Genomic DNA, 24,039 nt, shown 5'->3' with positions numbered 1-24,039 from the left:
CGATTAAAAGAAAATTGCAAATATTTTTTTTCTATCAGAAACTCATAACCGGTAATCATTTTGGATAAAATTGTAGCGTTCGAATACAAAACTTCATGATTTAAGCCTTAAACAAACTTTTTAAAATTTGAATTGTAAAGATTGACAACCGACTGTCTCTTTGCCCATCAGCTTAAGCTGTTGTGTTAACTCTGTTGTACGTGACCTTTTTTGCTATCAATAATTTAATTCGAAAGTATGTAGGGAATACAAGATTTCAAAGACAACAATCTTGGTGATCATTGTTTTGGTACTTCGCGACAGAAATAGACAGCAACCTTCGGTTAGCGGGTCTTTCGAATGAGACCGTAAAACTAAGACCCCATGTCACGACAGGCGTTGACACGATAAAGATCCTCCTCTGCTCAATGGCCCTGAGTGCCTCGAGCAAAGGTCTAAATTCTAAGCCCTTCACTAGTATATGGTGACGTCTCTATATGAGTGAAAAATTCTTAAATGGAATGTAAAACAAGATACAACCAATCAATCAATCTTTTGCAGTTTTTGACGATAACTTTTTAATTTTTATAATTAGCCTAATACATGTAATTGCTTCAACTTTAGCAAAGATAGAGCATGCAAACAAACAATTACGTTAAAATGCATTATATTGACTGGCCTCCTTAGGTGAGCTTCTTCTCCACCAGTACGGTGTTAAGCAGCAGAGACAGATACCCTTTCTTCCTTCGAACAATACCATCCGATGTTCATCAGGCACAGGCCATGGTGGAGCTAGTGCGCATGTTCGGATGGACATATGTCTCGGTGGTTTACGAAGAATCCAGTTACGGAATGCAGGTGAGAGCCCGAAAAATCTCCTCAAGGGGAATAAATGGGCGCAATCTTGATTCTGGAATATGTTAAGCTCTGTAACAATTAAATAATATACATGTATTTAAGAAGAAACATTGTTTTTTTAAGGGTTTCAACGAATTGGAGAAGCTTTTAAAGGCCAGTGAGATCTGTATTGCGGCGACAGAAAAGTTAATAAAGGATTCTGGTGTAGCTGGAGAGGCTACCTATGACAAAACTGTGGAAAGACTACTGGCGAAATCAAACGCACGAGGTGGGTACAAATTAGTCACTTTCTCTTGATAAATATATAAATTAAGATCTCAACATTTTACCATCTTATCAAAGAGCCAAAAACCTTCCGTCCTTTGCATCTTGTGTCAGAAAAGATTCCATGAATCATAAAATTATTCGATTCGCATGAGTCTTCGTATACAGTTAGTTAATTCTTTAGTCCTAATCAACATAGGCCAACATTTATGTTAGCAACAGAATGTTTACTAATAATTATGATATTCAATCATGCTGCATTGTAGTCTGCTGTTGACAGTGGATTTATGTCACTCAGGAGACCTATTGCTATCCGTTTTCGTTCGTTGTCATGCGTTGTGCGTCGTGCATTAACATTTGAACATTTTCAACTACTTCTCTGCAACCGCTGAACCAATTTCAACATCTATGAGTGAAGAGGAACAAAAATTAAGAATTTCATGGTCCCTGCCTCCTTGGTGCCTTAGGGGTTGGGCCAAAACATCAAAATGAGTACAATCTTTAAAAATCTTCTTCTTTACTCCTTGCTCCTTGATCGGAAGGCCGTGAGTTCGAATCTCAGCCGCGACTGACCTAAGTCGATAAAAAAAAAAAAATAGGAAGCAACTGTTCCTTCCCCAGACGCTCGGCAACCCTGTATATAAAGCATTTAAACTAGGTGCATGTTTATGATGACCAAAGGTCCTTCTTCCAAAATTTGTGAAAATTGTAACCCCAGCGTCAGGAGTTCTGCCGAGTGATTATATAGTGAAAGTGCATTATTTCTTTGAAAATCTACTTCTCTGCTCCTAGGTATTTAGCAGATAAACCAAGCATATAATTATGATAAGCAAGGCCGCCTCTTCCAAAATTGAGAATATCTTGGTCCCTGGGTCAGGAGTTCTGATGTTAGGGCGGGGCTCTATTGACTACATAATGAAAATGCATAAATTCTTTGAAAATTTTCTTCTCTGTTCTTGGTATTTAGCAGATAAAACCAAGTATTTACTAGTTATAATGAGCAAGAGCATTTCTTCCAAAATTGTGAATATCTTGGCCTCGATCTGGGTCAGGGGTGCTGGTGTTGGGGCATTCTCTATCGAGCGTTGCCTGCCGCTACGCTACCAACACCTCTGCCAACGCTACTTGTACAAGATTATTGTACACATTTTAAACGGTAAAAATTTGAAATTAAAATCGTAATTAACTTTTGTAATTATTGATAAAGATGGTAATTTATCATATCCTTTAAATCTATCATCCCTCAAAACGATTTATTATCATAGTTTTTTGAGAACTATGTAGTGAATATTAAAAATTTAATTTAAAAATCCTTTTAAGGGACAAATGATTAATATAAATCCCGTATAAGTCCCGTTTACCGATAAGAAATAAAATTAAAAACAATAATAAAATTTTTAATCTTTTACAAATTTTCCAAGGATCTTGTGTCACAAGCGTTGACTGAGGTGTATGTGGGAGAGTAGCGGGTAGTGACATCTCTGGATAGAAAATGGGTGTTGCTGCTGGGCTCTACTGATTATATAATGAAATTGCATTAATTCTTTGCTCCTGGATATTTAGCAAATAAACTAAGTGCATGGTTATGATGATCAAGGATGCCTTTTCCAAAAGTGTGAAATTTTTGGCCCCAGGGTCAGGGGTTCATGTCGGGGGGGGGGTCTATTTAATATACAGTGGAATGACACTTTTTTAGAACCCAGAAATACACTGATGATACTGGCCAATCGCATTGAATGAATGTTTACGAGTACGGCATTTGTAATGAGCAGCAGCACGTGGTCAGTCAAAGCTCATTGCTGGCTTCTCTGTTCATACGCAAATTAGTATTCTTTTCATTGAAATCAAACATCCATTCGATGAGAAATATGTTGATCAACATTTGAAACTTTAGCACGCTCCATTAAACAAAGCGACACGATGTTATTGGAATAATAGTATAGGCAAACAAATAGATCGACTTTAAGATTTGTTATCGAGTTCTAAATTAATATTGTGCTGATCCATGATGATCATATTTCTCTTGCTTTTAAGCAACATAGCTTAATTTATCAGCTTACGTGTATTTTTGTTTTAATCTATGGATCGTTACATTATACTCAGGTGACCGTTAAGACCATTGAGCCTCTTATAATTGTATTATAAAGTAATTTAAAAGAATCCCAAAAGCAACGTTTGATATTGGTATAAGTTATTTCCATGGTGAAAACATCCTCAGTTTTTGGAACCAAGGGAATAGCTGTTAGGACTCTCGTTTTAGATGGATAAACAGGAAAAAAAGAAGTTAATTCAGGCAATTTGTGTCCTCCGCTTTAGGAAAAAAGAAAAGGGTGGAAGACATGAAAAAAATGCAGATAGAGGAAGAAAAAAGTCGATCTTGACTTTTCAGCTTTTGACCGTAAAGCCAATAGGGATCTTTTTAAGCAAAAGAAATTCATGATCTTATGTTTCATTGCAAAAGCTTACAGAGAACTAAAGTTATCATCCTAAAACTATGTATACAGAATAAAATTTCTGACCTTGTTCTTTGACCTCAAAATCAATAGTGGTCTTCTATAAGTCATATTGATCACAGGTATAAATTTCATAGCAAAATCTCAAACAGAACTAAAGTTATCACCAGGAAACCATTTTATGCAAGATATGAATTTTTAACCTTGACTTTTTGACCTTAAAATCAATAGGTCTCTTCTTTTTGTCATTCGGAGTTAAAAGATTTCATTGAAGAAGCTCAAGGACAATTAAAGTTACCATCAGGAAACCATTTTTTGCGATATTGATTTTCTGACCTTGCCCTTTGACCTTTTGTACTAAAATTAAATGGGGATCTTTTTAAAGTGACTAGGAGTTATGTTATTATAAAATTTCATTCAAAAAGCTCCAAGAAACTTGAGTTATCAACTATTATTTGCAATATAGGAATTTTTGACCTTGAATTTAAAGAGGCATTTTTTAGGCCATAGGAAATTGTGATATAAATCATTGAAAAAGCTCAAAGACTTCTTAAGGTATCGTCAGGAAACAGAGTATTACACAGACAGAATGACAGATAGACTGACGGACAGATGGACAGGTCCAAATTATTATCTCCCACTTTAATTGAAAGAAGGGGACAAAAAAAAAAACAATGTAGCGTGAAAAACTTGTCATAAATATTATGTCAGCTGATCGTTGAGGCTCTAAGCCTCTTGTTTTAATATACATTTCATAAATATTCGTAGTACATGTTCAAAATTTCATTACAATTTTTGTACATTCCTTATATCCAAAATTTCCCCCTGCCTTATAGGTGTGATTGTGTTTGGCTCAGACCAGGAGGTTGGGGAGTTGATGCACGCTGTCAGACGGAAGAACGCTTCTCGCTGGTTCTCCTGGATCGGAAGTGACGGTTGGGGAGGGAGGAGCCTCGCTGTTGATGGCAACGAAGTTGAGGTAGGTATGACAGTTCAATTCACCGACATCATTATAAAAACTGTATATTTTTGACTCAGGTTGGAGCATGTTTAGAATAACTTAAGCTTGATTTTCTACATCTTCGAAACAAGGGTTTTCGGTCCCCAATGCTCCCCACCAACCAAAAATACCCTTGACTTGCAAAGATGAATTTGCAAAGCTGGTTATCAATTTACGGTTAAAATTTTCGTTATTTCTCCCGGTAGGTAGAAGGCGCCGTGACAGTTCAACCATTAGCATTTGAAGTAAAGGGGTTCAAAGATTATTTTCTTAATCTCACGCCTCGGAACAACAAAAGGAATCCTTGGTTTGTGGAATTCTGGGAGCAACAATTCAGATGTAAATATCCAGGAAGCAATTGGACGCCATACAATGACGGTTTTAATGTGACGTGTAGCGGAAATGAGCGGATTTTTCCACAAGAATTCGAAATGGAGGCTCAGCTTCAATTCGTCAGTGATGCTATAATGAGTTTTGCACACGCGTTCACGGTAAGTTTTACTTATTGTTCTTCATTTTAAAGATTATTCATGTCGTATGAGATCACGGATAACTAAATATTACAAGTTTTGTTGATTTGCAGAATATGCTGGCAGATTTCTGTGGAGACGTATCTGGTTTATGCGATGCTATGATGCCTATTGACGGGGAACTCCTGAAAGACTATTTGGTCAAAGTGAATTTCACAGGTACACACACTTGCATACTTTCGTTCGTGTGTCTGTCAGTGCATCATTATCTTTTTTATACTTAAGTTTTCAAATGATATCTCTAAAATTCCTTTACCTTTTTTCATATGAAATATTTTAAAACTACTCAAATACATGTAAATCACAAGCTTACAATTCTCAGTAACTTAATTTGTCCTACTGTGTAAATGACTAAATGTCACTGTAACTATCCCACTGTGTTATTTTTACCTGTCCTACTCTGTAACTCTACCTGCCCTACTCTGTAACCATACCTGTCATGGTCTGTAACTTTACTTGTTCATCTCTGTAATGTTAACTGTCATAGTCTGCAACTATCCCACTGTGTAACTGTACCTGTTCTACTCTGTAACTATACCTGCCCTACTCTGTAACTATACCTGTCCTACTCTGTAACTATACCTTTCCTACCCTGTATTTATACCTGTCCTACTCTGTAACTATACTTCTTATCTGTAACTATACCTGTTCTACTCTGTAACTAAACTTGTCTTATATGTAACTATACCACAGGCATTTGGATCGCTTAAATCTGACTTTAAAAAATTGGGGTGTATAAAAAAGATATTTTTTTAACACCTAATTTTTTAAAGCGATCTAAGGGCCTGTGGACTATACCGTTCTACTCTGTAACAATACATAGCCTACTCTGTAACTGTACTTGTTCTACTCTGTATGTATACTGTCCTACTATGTAACTATACCTTTCCTACTCTCTGATTTTACCTGTCATATCCTGTGACTGTAACTGTCCTACTCAGTAACTAAATCTGTATACACCTAAACAATAGGATGTATTTGCAAACAAGGTCATTATAACGAAAATAGAATTTGCAAACTGCTGACTTTAAACAAAATAATTGAAAACCCTGTTACACCAACGTATTTGTCAGTAGCCTGTCACTGTGAAACTATTGATCGTATACTCCGAAAATGCTCGAGTACCATATTAGTTGGAGGCATAAAGACCATTTGCAGGTGATTCTGGGATATATAGGAAAAGTTGATGATGGAAAAGTTGAAGTCATTCTGCTTTTCATATAGTTTAGTTGTTAGTTGGCATTTAATTTATAGTCGGTAAATCATCCCAATCTTATTAAAATTAGACTTTTATTTTTGCTCCTCTACTATACGCTTCAATTCATTTTGTATTGAAGCTTATTATAGAGGAGCGAAAATACAAGTCTAATTTTGATTACATTGTATATTATCCAAGTATTAAGTAGGTTGGTACAAGAAAAAGTAAATAAAACTGTGTTGACGGAAGTTCCGCTATCTGTAGTATAATATCTGCAATCACAAGAATTAATCAATTATCAGTTCTGTTTACTAGGTTTATCTGGACAACAGTTTGCATTCCTTCCCAATGGTGACGCCCCAGCGCGTTATCGTATCCTGAATTACAGACAAGTTACAAGAGGGCGCTACGAGTGGAAGACCATTGGTTTCTTTTTAGGAAAACATTTATTTCTAGACAGCCAGTCCTCTGATCGAATTTACACAATGGAACAGGTAGAATATTCAGATATGAAATTAGTCCTTTTTCCATTTCCGCTTTTCTTCTTTATAATCAGTGCTTTCAACCTAGGGGCTTTGGTCTTGAGACCTTTATTTTTCATATTAAAATGTAGCACTAAATGCTTTACATGAATAAGGCTCACGGCAGGTATGACCGGTCGCATAATTTACGTTCCGGGTAACTTAGCGTTCCGGCCGGAACGCTAAATACCTATAATATTGGTTCCGGGCTATAATAAACGTTCCGGCCCGCGTAAGTTTGGTTTCGGTCATAATAAACGTTCCGGGCATCCAAACACCCTTTTAAAAACTTTATTTATGATTAATATTTACAAATGTTTTGGATTTTTTCTTTCTCTTAACGGGTTATACGATGCAGCAGGATTTAAACGTATATCGATTTAGAAGAAGTCCCAATATACGGTCTTGATACATGTACATGTACCAATACTATAATCCGTGGAATTATACGTAATTATGTTGTTTCTTTGTAAACGAAAGAACGCGAAGATGTGAAACTTGTACACATTGACATACCCCATCATGTTGTTTTATGACTCCCTTCTATCGATACAATATGCAGTCATGCGAATCGCTGTGTCATTTCCGCAATTTTAAATGAGTTTAGGCAAAGGGCACCCTGATCAGCTGGTAATGCTAATAGATGAATTATATTTACGATTAAAAAAATTATTGGATAATATTTTAATATCTTTATATATATTTTTTCAAACACCCATTGTGTTTTTGTAAAGCCAAGTATATAATTAAATCACAATACATGAATGAACATAATAGGAGGACCTGCAAAGGTGTGAATAGACATTAATTTTAGCGGAAAAATTATAAAGCATTTAATATAAAGAAAAGCAATTTCCTGTAATAATTCAATAAAAAATTTTGTGTATTTTTTTTCTCTCGGATAAAATTTATTTTTTAAACAATCAATGTAATGCCAGCAAAATATGACGAACTTTAAAATTTCTAAATTCCCGACTCTAGCAAAGGTTTCGACGGCACAGCTAAAAACTATTGAATAAAACTCAACGACTGTAGTCCCCTACCGGTGAAACCGGAGGGGACTATAGGTTTCCTCTGAGTCTGTCCGTCCGTCTGTCTGTCTGTCCCTCTGTCTGTCTGTCCCACTTGGTTTTCCACATTTTTTTCCTAAACGCTTGCAGATATTGAGCTGATTTTTGGTATGTGAGTGTATCTTGATGAGTTACAGATCAAGTTTGCATTTCGTTCCGCTTCATTGACTTTTGACGGAATTATGACATTTTTAATTCTTAACGGGAACCAGATCACACTTGCCGGTAGGGGACTAGTATTGCTAATGCAATACTCTCAGAATGCTTGTTTTGTTTAAAAACATTCTGATTCTACACAAAAGTACTCCGAAGTTGATATTAAAAAGATGCTTGAGTTTCTGACAACATTCTTTAGTTTTTGGAGATCAGGTCTTCCAACAATCTGTTAGAATTTCCATAGATATTAATTGTGCCCTGTTATATGCGGACGTATTTTGGAATTCATATGAATTAGAATTTATTTAGAAACTTAAACATGAAAATAAAAAAGTATCATGCTGTAGGTTTCAATGCGACATTGAGATATTAAGTGCCATGGAGGTGTAAGCATCTCCTGTTGACCAGTCACACCATACTCTTTGTCATGATCAGGTAAAATGAAAAATCCATAGACAATTCAGTGTGAGAGTAATTGCTTAGCAATCTGTGTGGAAAAATTCAGTCAACATTCTACCCATTGACAGATTGTTTTTGCAATTAAGATAATTGTATCGACCATCGAATTTGTGAAATGTTGACTTTACACAAGATTGTTGATATTCTTGTATCATCAACTTATTTGTCAATATTCTGCTTCATTTTAGAAATTGTTTGTACATATACAGTTAACACTGAATATTGAAATTACTTTATTTAATACACATCTCTGATCACTGTCACACATGTACATGAAACATAGCAACTAAAATTTCACAAGTCAAATGTAATTGGATGGCAATCATCACGTGCTGGCGGGTACCTTCTGAAAAAGAAAACTAAATTATTATAAAATCAACAACTAACAAGCTTAGAAATGCTTTATTGTCACACTTTACAAGCTTAAAGGTCATTACTAGCACGTTTAGGACAAATCCACGCTTAATTAGAAACTGATTAACATCTACAGTATTTATAATATTTTTAGCAGTGAAATACTCTAATTTATTTATTGAATAAAGTGATATTCTGTCACAGTTTGAAAGGATATCAAAATGGTATTCTCAAAGTGTGAGAGAATATTAGAAGTGCGGCACAACTCTTGATTTTTCTTCCCATCAAGAAGACTGTTTAAAAAAACCTGCCTGGTTTGTTATAAGATACGGATACCATACAATGCCATTATGTATTATTTGGTATTGTTTGTGATTGTTGAAATGCGATAAGATATATGTCTAAAGCAAGTAATAAATAATAATAAACTTTTAAGACTAAAATTGAAAGATTATGTGTCAAAGACAGGGTTACATGCTCACATTAAATACTGGAATTGTTTTAGATTAATAGTTAAAAAAAAGTTCAAACGCTTTATCGTAAACACATTAGGTAAAGTGAGAAGTAATAAAAAACAAAATGCGTTTGTGAAACACTGATGCTCCCGTACGGCAGTCTTTTGTGAAAAGTGCAAGTTAAACTCTAAGGTCAAGGTCATGAGATCAAAATGTTGTTTTCCCAAAAAGGACTTGTATCAATGAAAATACCTGTGAAATATGAAAGCCCAAGAACCAACCGTTCAAAAGTTATATATGGCCAAGGTTAGAGTTTTTAAAAAGTGGGTCAAACTCAAAGGGTCAAAATCAATGACACCCAGGGAAAGGACCCGTCACATGAAATATATGTGAAATACAAAAGCCCTAGCATCAAATGTCAAAAGTTATGGCCAAGGTTAAAGTTAATTTTTTTCAATAGTTCAAACTCCAAGGCCAAGGTCAAAATTGTTGGTATCCTAGAGAAAGTCTTGTCACAAGAAATACACCTTCAGCGGGTAATCGTGTTTTTTTTAACAAATGCTTTTCGGCGAATCAGTTTCAACTAAGGCCAAATAAAAAAATATGTGTGGTTCCGGTTACCCGACCTTCCCTATTTTATACCCCCGACCCTAAACTTTTTTTTGGCAATTTTCATATTTTTTTCCGGAATTTTCCCCGATTTCCATCAATGGCTCTGATTTAAGTTTTAGTTTCAGCAATGACGGCCACCTTGCAAAACATAGTGGAAGTGTTTAATATAATTATTAAGTCCAAAGCAAGCTAGCATGTAGGTGTCCCCTACCAATATTGACTAGTATATTATAACATCACATCTAAATGCCATTTGCAAAGCAGTGATAGGTATTATTTAGAAAAATTAAGAAAATTATTTTGTTGAAAAAAAAATCCCTACCTACCTACCCTAATTTTTTTGGAAGTGAAACCGGAACCACACATATTTTTTGTTTGGCCTAATATACATGAAAGTACAATATCAGAAACTGTAACCCGGAACATTATTTATGGTTCCGGGATACTTTATCTTCGTAATAAAGTGAAAAGAACAGCCTAGTAACAAAAGATGTTTGAAAATGCATAGCAATTGTAACCTGGAACGTTAATTATGACCATAATTTTGGTTCCGGGCTATTTTATCTTCGTAATAAAGTGAAAAAAAAAACAGCCTAGTAACAAAAGATGTTTGAAAATGCATAGCAATTGTAACCCGGAACGTTAATTATGACTATAATTTTGGTTCCGGGCTATTTTATCTTCGTAATAAAGTGAAAAAGAAACAACCTAGTAACAAAAGATGTTTGAAAATACTCTCAGCAATTGTAACCCGGAACGTTAATTATGACCATAATTTTGGTTCCGGGCTACTTTATCTTTGTAATAAAGTGGAAAAGAAACAACCTAGTAACAAAAATATTTGGATATACTCTCAGCAATTGTAACCCGGAACGTTTATTCTGACAATAATTATGGTTCCGGGCTACTTTATCTTCGTTATAAAGTGGAACAGAAACAACTTAGTTACAAAAATGTTTGAAAATACTTTATTATCTTTTTATAAGGTAGAATACAATGAACAGGAAACAAAAATGTTTGATATTACTCTCAGAAATTGTAACCTGGAATTATAATTATTTTTAATTTGCAATTGATAAAAAAAAATGAATTAACAATTTTACATTTTTGCAGACGCTATAATTTAAACTCCTCATTTTTTTTTTTTGGGGGGGGGGGGTTCAGATAATTAACTAACACTTTCTTTTTAATTTTTGGAGCTGTTATAACCTCCTCCTTTTTTTATATTTGAGGGAGGGGGCTGAGATTTTTAAAAAAAATGGAGGGATGTTATATTATTGCAGCTTGCCTTCTGCCTACATGTATATATTTGAATTTTTTCTCCACAAATTTTGATATTCATTAAACATAATGGTATGTATAAAACGATAAAGTTTTAAAGTGTCATAAAAATTGTAATTTATGTATAAAAAAACACCAAGAAATAAAAGTTATTTCCCAAATATCTTAAGGTGTGGGTGGGTAGGACATTCATCGAAGTTACAGAAAAGTGCATTTCAAGGCCTTTAAAACATAAAAAAAAAATCATTTAAAATTTGCTAAAACCTTCAGTTGATTTTACTAAAATATTTGAGCTAATTCAGTTTATCTGACTGCTATTTTCACAATCAACATTGCTGGTCCTTACTTTTCATATTTCAACCTTGCTTTTTTTTCTTCCTACGGTCTTTAAAAACCAACAACATAATTTTCATTAATTACTTGTGTTTGTTTATTCTACGGGAATAAACCATATCGTTATGTTTTCATGTTTGTTTCATTGCAGAATAAACCACATATTCATGAAATATCCATTGTTAATTTATCACAAAAACTACATAACTATCTTCATCAGTGAATTATATTTTTTATGTTTGTTTATTTCTAATGGAATATAAATCATATTTTCATGCCAAGTGATAATATCTATGAGGAATGGGACCCATGTATTAGAGGCTCGACATTGTGGAATTTGCAACATTTGTAATATCATTTAAACAGAGAATGCATCTCTGTAAATACATATACCATTTCGTATTTAATTCTCTACTTTATCAGATTATAAAATTAAAATTTACTGATCAAAATCTTTGACATTGAGCTTCTTTTTAGGCTTTTGTAATCTCAGTCTAGTTTATCTTCTATCCTCTTTACCCTGTAAATACGGGGTCTGCGTGCATTCAAGCGAGAAATTCACACCTGACATGCACTAAATAAACAAAGGGACTTAATTTGTATGCATTAGATAAACAAAGCCTTTCCTGTGACCAAATTTTATTCGGTCTATATCTATCAGAAAGCGTATTTCACGATCTTTACTTGGGCTTTTTATTCAATTATTTTTAAAAATAGCTGTACAAAAAGGGCATGACGCCTTATAAAAAGAACATTGCGCCACATGAAAATGACATGCCGCTGCGCTATGCTTAATCCTCAAGGAAAAAACTACTTCTATGGTTCAGCACTGTTCAGTGTAGAATGAAAACTGGCATATAATAATTGAGAGATACCGCGATTCGAAGATTGCAGCCATGGCCGGAACCAAACTTACAGTAAAATCCGGAACCAATATTATGATTTTAAGGTTCCGGCCGGAACGCGAAGTATCCGGAACGTAAATTATGCGACACCTGTGGTCAATAGGGGTGTGCTTTATTACTCTCCCTAGACACCTAATCCTACCTCTGGAATTTCCAGGGGTCCATGTTTTATGCCCTGTTTACATCTTTTCCTGAAGATCGATCACTGTTCGCTATCGTCACTTTTCTCATTTGTACACTTTTCTCATCTGTACAACCATTAGTTTCTGAAATTGTTTATAAGAACAGATAAAAATATTTTTAAAGGAAAATAAGAAAATATATCATAAAAAATAAAGTTTATTGGTTAAACATCATCATAAGGAGTGGTCTCGTTATTATGCTACTGTACGGGTTATGCTAACTATATGTTGTACATATTCTGCAACGTATAGATGGTTGATATGAAGTTTCGCTGGGAAGAGCCCAAACATCCTGAATCAGTGTGTAGTCGGCCGTGTCAGAAAGGAGAGGCCCATCATATGATTGACGGCTCAGCATGCTGCTGGACCTGTTCTCCTTGTCATCTGTTCCAGTATCTACCCACCAAGTACGCATGCGTGGACTGCCCATCGGGGACCATCCCCAGCTTTGATAGGCAGCACTGTGTAGAAATCCCAATTATTTATCTGAGGTAGATTTATTGTCTGAGTTTATTTAATTGTTTAAAAATTGTTTTTAAAGAAAATGCTTAAAAGTGAACCCTGTAGTATGAAGTGATTTTTGTAGTCATGTCCGTGTAGATCCGATATAAACGTGTTTAAATGTATTTGCTATTCAAAATATTTTATAAATTGCGTCAGCATGTCAGCAGGTTTTCACACATACTGAAGTCGATCGATATATCTTAGAAAAGGTTAATTGTGTGCATAGTTTGAAACCTTAATTATACCCTGGGACAGCAATCTTAAATCCCCAAGCAGGGTTCATTTGAGATGGTTAAATGTTTTTTCAATTACTTCCAGCCACTTGGGGAAGTATTCATGCAACGAACAAATAGTTCTGTATATAATGTCAGATGTGTGGAACATCTGTAAACCAACATAACACCATATAAGTATGTCTCATATGGGGGCACAAAAAACGAAAGAAATCACATTATCCTTTAATGAATATTCAATCAGAATGTGAATCCATTTTTAACTGGTATTGGAAGCAATTGATTCCTCATAAATAGTATCATATTCCTCATATAGTGCATGATTTAAGATTTCAAGATCAACAGTAATAATATAATACATGTAGAAATTTTCGTACACGATTAAGTCACATTTGCGTAATTTTAATTTAATATTTTGTAGGTATACAGATGCCATAGCATTGGTTGCCATGGCATTTGCCTCTCTCGGCATCATAGCAACAGCTGTTGTCATGGTGATCTTTATTTTGTACAATGATACCCCAGTAGTGAAGGCATCTGGACGGGAGTTAAGCTTTGTTCTTTTATTTGGAATTTTTATGTGTTATGCTATGACTTTCATACTGGTCTCAAAACCAAGCGAGATCACTTGCGGCGCTCAGAAGTACTGTATTGGACTGTCGTTCTCTATAATATATTCCGCCATACTCACAAAAACCAACAGAATATCTAGAATCTTTAGAGCAGGAAAAAGGACTTCAAAACGACCAAGATTCATCAGTCCACGGTCCCAGCTCTTCATTTGCGGAGCGTTTGTAGCATTCCAGAATGCCGTAGGCATTGTGTGGCTGTTGCTTCGTCCGCCCCGGGCTGTATCGTATCATGCAGACCGTGACGACCATCAGCTAGTTTGCAATGATGCGGTTGGAGCTTGGTATATGGTTGGCTTCACATACCCTATTGTTCTCGTGATTATTTGTACATTCTACGCTATTTTGACTAGAAATATCCCAGAAGCATTCAATGAATCAAAGTATATTGGATTTACAATGTACACAACTTGTATTATATGGTTAGCATTTGTGTCAATTTATTTCAGTACTGAACATAACATTCACGTTCGAATAGCGACCATGTCATTTTCCATTAGCTTAAGTGCCACTGTAGGACTGATTTGTATGTTTGCCACAAAACTGTATATTATAATTCTTCATCCGGAGAGAAATGTTCGGCAGAGTCTGTTGGCAGCTAAGCCTGTTATGCCATCTCCAAAACTTAACAATTGCTACTCAAGTATACATTCTAGTTACCATTCTAATGGACGACAGGACACCGCTCAATCTGTCCAGTCAGATTACGGAGGTAAGAAATAATCCTGACACAGCTTAGTCTGTTCGGTGGTGATAAGAAAATCAAATAAATTCAAAAACTCTTAGCTGCTCAACTAAAGGTAAGAATTCTAAGACCATGGTATATCAAAGTCGGAGAATTTTAAGTGGTTCATGTCAATCACCTTAAAATATCAAACACTTCCCAAAATTTATTTTTGAATTGTTAATTTGGACTGCGTAGTCCTAATGGGAAGGGAGAAAAGACGGAATATCAGAGCTTATTTGTCTGTTGTTAAACATAAAATTGGTCATAGACATATTGTTAATATAGGACCAAAATGTCATTTGTATGTTTCCTCCTGTTAAAATATTTGTTATGTGCGGCTGCTCTGGTACCGTGCATATTGATAAGCCGATTACAAAAACAATCTTGATTGAATAAGACGGACGAAATTAATTTGGTCAATGAAAAGATGTTTATCATTGTCTAGGGGATCTAGCGGAGAGCAAGGTTCCGAAGAGGTTAAGCATAATTCTTGGTCCTTCGTCCTCTCCTGACTTTGTCGCAGGGCCGAAGCACTTTATTTGATTATCCAGTTATTGGAAGTGCCATAAATTCCAGCGTAGAAGATGATATCGATTCCTAACGTGTTAATTAGTATGACAGAATATAAAAGCGATATCCATTGATCTTTTATTAGACAAGATACGGTCTCCTCAGTCTTGAAAATTTTCTATCTCTCTCTCACATGCATGTACAGGGTGTTTCAGAAAACGTACATGTATTTACTTTCCTCAATTAATATGCAAAAAGAAACATATATAAGTTTTATACAAGATTATATTTTTTTTAAAAAGCCTAAAAAGGCTTTAGTTTTTACTAATAAAAATTTTTGGTAAATAATTATCATTTGAATTAATTATGACGTCAGATTTGACATTACAAGAAAACAGATGATTTCATTCTTATTAAAAGTGGAATTTAATAATAAACAATCATCAGAAGTTCCGAAACTGCTTTATCAAAGCAAATCTTGTGATTAGAACATTGAAGATAAGGTTTCCAGAATGTAAAAAACTTAATGCAATTAAGTGGAAGTTGTACAAAATGGTTAAAAAGTTTGAATCTAATGAAACAGTAAATGATCAAAGAAATGGAAAATTTGGAAAACAAAGACAATTAGAACACATGTAAACATTGAGAATGTTATTGATGAAAGAGATTTTGTTTCAGATCGAGACTCGCATGAAATCCTTAAGTAATATGACTGAGCTTGTGAATGACTTAAAAACTCAAAAATGAGCAAGTCAAGTGTATATGGGATGCTGAAATATGATTTGAATCTTACACCTTGAACTGGTTAGAACAGATATTTGGAGGCCGATTCAACTCTTTCGAATCCAAGAACATTAAGCCTCCATAATCACCCGATTTAAACCCCTTGCACTTTTATTTGTGGGGACATTTGAATATCACAGTTTATACAACACACCCCAAAAACATGAACTCAAAATGGTCAAAAAAAAAAAAAAAAAAATGAGACCAGACTCATTACACAGAGGCTCTTTACACTAGTAATTAGATAGGTTTTATTCATTCAACAAAAATGACGCCATTTAGAAAATATTTTGTAACTAAGTGAAATTTTATATATATATATATATTTTTTTAACTCATTATCTATTAAAAAAATTTATTTTCATAAGAATAAATTTTGAAAGGTGCCTTTTAATTTGATATGTTGAAAGATGGTATTGGATAAAACACCAGTAAAATGTAATCAATCAAAAATGCATGTTTTCTGAAACACACTGTTTGTGTATGTAGGAATGCTTTTTAGTCCAGTACTGGAGAGGGGGTAACCGTCTTTCCATCATTTTGTCTTCCGGAAATTTTTAGCATTAAATTTTGAGATACTGAATCGGAATTTGATTGAATTCTTCTTCAGTTTTGTCCGTTTGTTCACTAAAAATTCGTGATTCTTGATTTCTTTATTACAAAAGTTAAAAAAAAATGAGTTGGGATTATATTGATTCTAGATTTTGTACACTGTTTATATGTGCCAAGGATAGACAACTTTGAATTTTGTTGGCAGACCATAAGCACATAATGATAAAACATCTTTATAATATTTTCCTCATAAGAAAATTAATTGCGTTCCATTTATATGTGTTCTTTATTGCATTCGCAGTGCATTCACTATACATTTCTATTACAGATATGGAAATGATGAGTCGGTTGCGGCCCTCTTCCTCTTTCAGCAGTACCATCAGTCGTTCTACGTGTGCCACACAGACTCTAGCTAACGGAACCAGCATCAGCACCCAGACTCTAGAAGCCATCTCAAGAGGAGCAGACGATGTCCAGCTTTAACCTTACCAACGTCTTCTGTTGGGTTTTTTATCCGTTGTCTTGCAATGCGCGTCATTCGTCAGTCGTAAACTTGAAATTTGAACAAATTCAGCTTTTCTCTTGAGCCACTGAACCAATTTTAACCAAATTTGGCAAATGGCATCAATGGGTGAGGGGGTACAAAAAAGGGTGGAGCTAAAATCATCAAAATTAGTGTTACATGCATCATAAAATATTTTTCTTTCCTTTTGAACATCTAGCAAGGATTGAGTCCTCTACCAAAATTGTGAAATTCATGACCCCAGGATCAGGTGCTCTGGAGTTAAGACAGCTAGGGCTCTAATGACATATAGTGAAAATGCATAAACTCTTTAAAAATCTTCTCTCCCTCTGTATATTTAGGAAAGTACATGTAGATGCATGGATATGCGAAGCAAGGGTGTCTCTTCCCAAGTTGTGAAATTTGTGGCCCCAGGGTCAGGGGTTCTGGTGGGTGGGGGCTCTATTGATTATATATTGAAAATGTATTATTTCTTTGAAAAATCTTTTTTTTCTTCTCCTAGGTATTACAACAAACAAACTAAGTGCATAGTTCTGATGAGAAGGGCATGTTCCAAAAAAGTGAATTTCATGACCCCTGCATCAGGTGTTCTGGTGTAAGGGTGGGGTTCTTTTGATTACATAGTGAAAATGCATTTATTCTTTGAAAATCTTCTTCTCTGCTCCTATGTATTCAGCAAATAAACAAAGAGCATAGTTGTAATGAGCAAGGGTGCTTCTTCCAAAATTGTGAAATTTGTGGCCCCAGGATCAGGGGTTCTGATGTTTGGGGAGGGCTCTATTGATTACTGGTTTGTAGTGAAAATGCATTATTTCTTTCAATTTCTTTTTTTATCTTCTCCCAGGTATCAAGCAGGTAAATCTAATACATGGTTAAGATTAGCAAGTGTGCCTTTTCCAAAATTATGAATTTAATGGCTTCTGGATCAGGGGTTCTGGTTTTAGGGTGGAGCTGTGTTGAATCTATTATGAAAAGTTATTGTTTCTTTGAAAATATTTTTTCTCTATTCCTGGACTAAGAGGACAAAGTTGTAATAAGCAATTATAAGCAATGTATTTTTACCAGATTTTTGAAATTCTGGACCACTTGGTGAAGTGTGCAGGGCTTCTTTTTTGTATTCTTCTGAAAGAAGCTATTCTACTTTGCTATCACCTATGATAATTTATCACTGTAAATAATGTAATTGAAAAGTCATTTGTATGAAAGAACTATACAAGAATTTTTATATTGAATATATAATACAAAAGTACTTTTATAGTTTTTAATGGTCTGATCGAGTTGCAAATAATAGATAAATAAAAATGAAACAAATATACACATGTATCTTATCTTTGTACATTATATATTCTTAAAGACCGATAGAGGCCAATATGAAATAGAACAAGATAGGCTTACTAATTTAATGCTCAAACAGTATTGTTTTGTTTAGTCTTCATGGTGATAGTGACAAATGGGGGCAAGTAAGGCAAATAAATAGATTTACTTTAAGATGTATTACTTGAGTACCTGACTAAATTATTTTGTTGATTCCTCATCATCCTACATTGTATTTCTTTTAATTTTGGGGGAACATAACTTCATCTATCAGTTTATTTTCTTTTATTTCATACTTCTATGGATCCTTTACAGTGTTGTATTATACTCTTGTTTTAGTATGCTGTCCAACTATCAAATGATTATAGAAAAAAACCTCGTTCTAAATATCCGTATGTCGAGCAGGTGCGTAATCAACTGAAACAACACCAACGTCCCAATTCACGTTTTCATTTTTTTTTATTTTTATTTATTTATTTATTTTTGCTGCAGTTACAAATTGGGAAGAGCTTTTTTTGTCGAAGTTGTTGATTATATAACAGTTTTATTTGTAATCTTAAGTTGGGGTGTTTTTAAGTTGTATTTTACAGTAAAAATAAACTTTGTATGAACTCAGCTTCATAAAGTTTGATGATCATGTTCCCACACGCTATTATCATAATGTACTTATTTCGAAGTACCTGTGTCATATGCAGGGAACATCTCATCCTCACAACGCCAGGGATCCTGAATCCACTCGTAGGGGCCACGAGTAGACTTAGAATTCCTGACGCTGTGAGGATTATATTCATCTATTCAAATCATTTTGTACCTTATTTATAACTAGCGTATTCCGGCATTTAATGCAATATGTACAATGTGATTTCAACTTCTGTCAATTAATTTTTCTGTGCGAATCTTAGATGATGAAGAGAGAGAGAGAGAGAGGTTGTAGTACTATTTTTCTATGACTATGTTATTGAATTTACAGGACAAATAAAAACATGAATCTTGATACCACTCCTGTATTAAATTTATAAGTTATTAAATAAATAAATCAAGGAAGAGGAACAACTACTCACTGGAGTGTCAATCAATCGCAACTAATTTCCAAGGAGCGGGGAAAAAAACTTCGAATGTGTTATAGGCATCCTGGACAACCCTCCCCCCTTTCATAAATATTGAAATAAAAGTTGGGGACCTCTTATCTGTAGAGTCTGGAGTTCAACTTCATTGAATATAAACATATTACCTAAAATATACTATACAGTAAATTACAGTAAAATGTCCGGGAGCAATGCAAAGTTGTCATTAGTACATACATGTGTATGTTTTGCAGAATTCGTTTATCGACTTCTCAGAAATGATGGATTTCGGTTATTTATGACTTTTTTTTACAAATTAAGAAATTCTTATAATTCATAGTGCCATTGCATACTTTCCTCCTATGTCTTTATAAACTACCGGTGTTGTAGAGTAGAATTTCCCCCATAACCAGTTTTCCCTCGGAATCTGTACTTTAGAGTAGGACTTCCCCCAAATCTCACACTAGAGCCAAATTTCCCCTCGTTCTTTCTCAGAGTAGGATTTTCCCCCTTGCATCAATGCTTAAATCCACGCAATTTTGGCTAAAAGTTTGTATGAAAATCAACTGATTTTTAAATGGAAACAAGAGTGCTTTCGATTCAAGAATTGTCAAATGCAGTATTACCGTATATACTCGCCAATAAGTCGTTTTTGAGGAGTTAAATTTTGGTCCAAAACTCTATGTCCGACTTATAGTCGAGTCATAAAAAGATTGGTATTTTTCTGGACGGCGAAATGTAGCATTCTTCAAGCGTTTCCGATGATTATTGTTGAACAAAGTCTGGAAATATTTTATCGTTTATATTCTAAGATTATGCATAAAGCACAAGTATTCATATATTTCAATAATTTTATTTTTATCTTTAATGTGTAATACCTATTTTTTAACGATTGAAAATTAAATATCGGCGTCATTTCTAAAATTGTTAATTAAAACCAGGAAAAACGTAAAAGCATTGAACTGAAATTATCAACCGATTCTGGGAAAAAGTTATACCAACTTATAAGCTGGTCAATGGCAAATCCCTCCAAAATAACCTCAAAAAATACAACTGACTTATAGGCGGACCGACTTATAAGCGAGTATATACGGTAAATCTTAAAATATTTAGTTTAAATTATTGAGTCTCAACCCAAAGTTTTAACCCATATAGAAAATTGAAAAATTAGTCACTTAAAAAATCCTAAGAACCTTTGTCTCAACACTTCTCTCGTAGATACCAATTTGTTCGTGAAGGAATTTTAAAATGTATATAATAATTTATATTTTCAATGTAACTGAGTGCCTTTTTGAAGAGAGGACACTTGTAACAATGTATCGCCCCCTCCTCCCCCCATGTATACGTATGGCCATGATATTGTATTGGGGGAAATTTGGTTCTTCGGGCAATCGCACTCTATGACTATTACACAGAGTGGGACCCTCCCCTCCCCCCTCCCCCCCCCCCCCACACACACACAAAATTGACTCTGATATAGGATTTATTGAAATATATGAATACTTGTGCCTTATGCATAATCTTAGAATATAAATGATATAATATTTCTTCGGGCAATCGCACTCTATAACTATTACACAGAGTAAGACCCTCCCCCCTCCCCCCCCCCCCAAAAAAAAATTGACTCTGATATAGGATTTCCCTAGGGAAGATCCTACTGTAGATAGAGTCATTTTTCTGTGGGGAAATCCCACTCTAGAGCCAATTTTCCGCGGGAGGGAAAGATTTTAGGGGGGGGGGGGGGTCCTACTCTACAAGACCGGTATATTTAAGCATTGGATTCTTATTGCAGCCCGGAGGACCGGGCTGCTCTATACATATAAGTTTAAGTGTTGGTATATGGGGATTGAGGTGGGAGAAGTTATTCAGAATTATAGGTTTTATAAACATTAAAAAGATTGTTAATCAGAATGTTCTTTCCCTTTATAAATTACGAGATACACAATATATTTACTTCCATAAAGTGAATCTGTAAAAATATATATGTTTTTCATATTTAATATATAAAGTTGCTTATCATTTACTATCGAAAAAACGACAGGTCCCTTTTTTTAGAACATCGAATTTTACTTATCGCATAAAAACGTAAAAATGTACTTTACACAGTTCGTGTTTTATATTCTTAAAGTGAAAGATATTTTTGAAAATAGGTGATGCATGTGTGTGGTTTCAAATTATATTTTATGCAGCCAACATTTACTTGAGGAATTGATAAAGTTTAAAAGGGTATCGTTTTTGTTCGATTTTCATCCGACTATAAGTTTTCAAAATATTCTCGACTATCGTCTCCATCATTTAGACGCATGCCTCTTTTTCACACATATCGAAGCGGTTTGATGATAAAGACTCATTTCCATTGTTTACTTTATTTATTTCCCGGGCGACAATTGATGGTTACATCAATGTTTTCTTGTTCTTGATTGTCGTCGGTCCCATAACAGCACCTGGCAGTGCTGACAAATTGAATACCGCGCGTTAGCGCGGTAAGATAATTTGTCGGACCGACGACATCCAAAAATAAGAATTCAATGCTTATATTTACATTCTCTAATTTTCTCTCTTAGTAATTGTTAATTTCGTAATTATTCATTATGAATTTAGCGCTTTTCAGAACTAGTGTGCTAAATAGACGCAAGAACCGTTTTGACGTTGGAAAGTTAAATAATTGAAATGAATATTGCGAGGGAAAAAATGACAAATTAATTTCAAATGTACATTTCTTACAGTTTTACAATAATTTAATAGGGTACTTGTTTTTAGATTAAATTGAACTAAGCAATATACATTCTGGTGTTCCCAGAGTATTGAAAATGCATATACATGTAGTTCCTACCGTGTATTCTACCGCGTAGTGACAAGGTTTCGTGTTTGTTATAGGGTATTGAATATTGTAGGTTTCCAACGCATTTCATAAAGAAAATTACACTGCATGTAAATATGTATTTACATTATCGCCATATCGCCGTTGCAGAAAGTGCAATAATCGAAAGGCGACAAAGACCTCGAGTTGAACTTTAAGAAATGAGTTAAGTCCCTCTGAGACTGGTCGTTAATTACTATATTTTACATTTAATCGGTTTCCTTGGTGTCCAGAAAAAAAATCTCAACAGAATTCATTTGTCATTCATCACCAACATGATCTAAATGACAATTTAATTGATGGACGGCATTAAATTAGAGAAATCGACAAGTAATTCATATCAATTAGCATGTGAAAGTGACACGTTTCCTCGGTAAAGGCGAGATTCCGCTGGACAGTTAACCCTTTCTTGTTTTACCCCCAAACTTAAATAGCCATTAACTCCTTGACGTGGACAGTGAGATGTTTTTAACTTTATTATCTGTGGTTTTTGGTCCGTAATACATTTTATTTTCGGGCATAACTATCAATCATCTATTGTTAAAGTATTCCCGGATTAAGTTTGTGTTCTTTGAATGCTTGTTATGTTCAATTAGGGCTCTATTTAGCGCTGAAATCGAATGTTAAGTAACACATGTTGACAGAAATCAATCATAAATCAGACGTATGCGAAGAATGGTTTACAAATCTTGTTTTATGCATGAATATAGTAATTATATGAAAATCTTAGGATTCTATTTTCTACAGTGTATATAACATTAATTTTGTAATTCGGAATGTCTAACTGAATACGCAGACAGAAAAAGATATGCCCATTGTACGAAAGCCTATTAGGATCAAACTACAGTTTAAAAAAAATTAAAAGGCGTTATAAAAAGGCGTTATAACGCGAAAAAAGGCGTAATAACGCCTTTTGAAAAGGCGTTATAACGCGGAAAAGGCGTAATAACGCAAATAAAGGCGTAATTACGCCTTTCCAAAAGGCGTTATTACGCCTTTCTAAAAGGCGTTATTACGCCTTTCCAAAAGGCGTTATTACGCCTTTTTAAAAGGCGTTATTATGCCTTTCTAAAAGGCATTAATACGCCTTTCAAAAAGGCGTTATTATGCTTTTTGAAGGGCCATTATTATGTCTTTGACAGGCCCGTGCTTTTAAAGTTGGGGGGGGGGGGGGTCCCATAAAATTGACAAGCAAACAAAAAAAAAAAAAACCAAGAAACAACCCCCCCCCCCCCGAAAAAAATAAACTGCCTAAACTTGAGGGGAAACTTATTCTAATTTTTCGGTAAAACTTTTTTTAAATGCAAAGACTTGCCCGAGTTTAACCATACTGCAACAAAATGTTCAGGGACCAAAATATCAATAAATGATTTGTTATATTTAAACTATAGCAAGACTATTCTCTCAAAGAGTGGGGTGTGGGACCCCCCCCCCCCCCTCACTCGCATTCGTACTACCGGCCTGTTTGAAAAGGAGTTACCGTATAACGGGTATTTTCTGCCGTTGTCCAATTTTTGCGGAATTTTGCGGATAGGACAGCCTCGCCCTCTATCACGTTTTCTTACCCTCGCCCAAATATCGCTTATATTTCAAGTAAGTAACCATGTATTTTATATATAGAAAGGCGTAATAACGCCTTTTGGAAAGGCGTAATAACGCCTTTTGGAAAGGCGTAATAACGTTTCGCGTTATAACGCCTTTTGGAAAGGCGTAATTACGCCTTTATTTGC

At 34.7% G+C, this 24,039-nt stretch overlaps 1 protein-coding gene across 1 annotated transcript in view; it reads left to right on the top strand.

Annotated features, from left to right (window-relative positions):
* LOC133205877 (metabotropic glutamate receptor-like) overlaps positions 1–17,031 on the top strand; it is a 35,024-nt gene extending 17,993 nt beyond the window's left edge. Inside the window, exons 4-11 of the mRNA XM_061341764.1 lie at positions 961–1,105; positions 4,391–4,533; positions 4,761–5,045; positions 5,138–5,243; positions 6,598–6,776; positions 12,863–13,101; positions 13,769–14,688; positions 16,877–17,031. Coding sequence (XP_061197748.1) covers positions 961–1,105; positions 4,391–4,533; positions 4,761–5,045; positions 5,138–5,243; positions 6,598–6,776; positions 12,863–13,101; positions 13,769–14,688; positions 16,877–17,031 — 2,172 coding nt within the window. The remainder of the gene's footprint in view (positions 1–960; positions 1,106–4,390; positions 4,534–4,760; positions 5,046–5,137; positions 5,244–6,597; positions 6,777–12,862; positions 13,102–13,768; positions 14,689–16,876) is intronic.
* Positions 17,032–24,039: the final 7,008 nt, after the last annotated feature.

Source organism: Saccostrea echinata, unplaced genomic scaffold (assembly GCF_033153115.1).
Source record: "Saccostrea echinata isolate AGI-Se365-2 ecotype Australia unplaced genomic scaffold, CSIRO_AGI_Sech_v1 ptg000054l, whole genome shotgun sequence".
Taxonomy (NCBI): Eukaryota; Metazoa; Mollusca; class Bivalvia; order Ostreida; family Ostreidae; genus Saccostrea; species Saccostrea echinata.
This window is presented reverse-complemented; position numbering and strand designations above follow the sequence as displayed.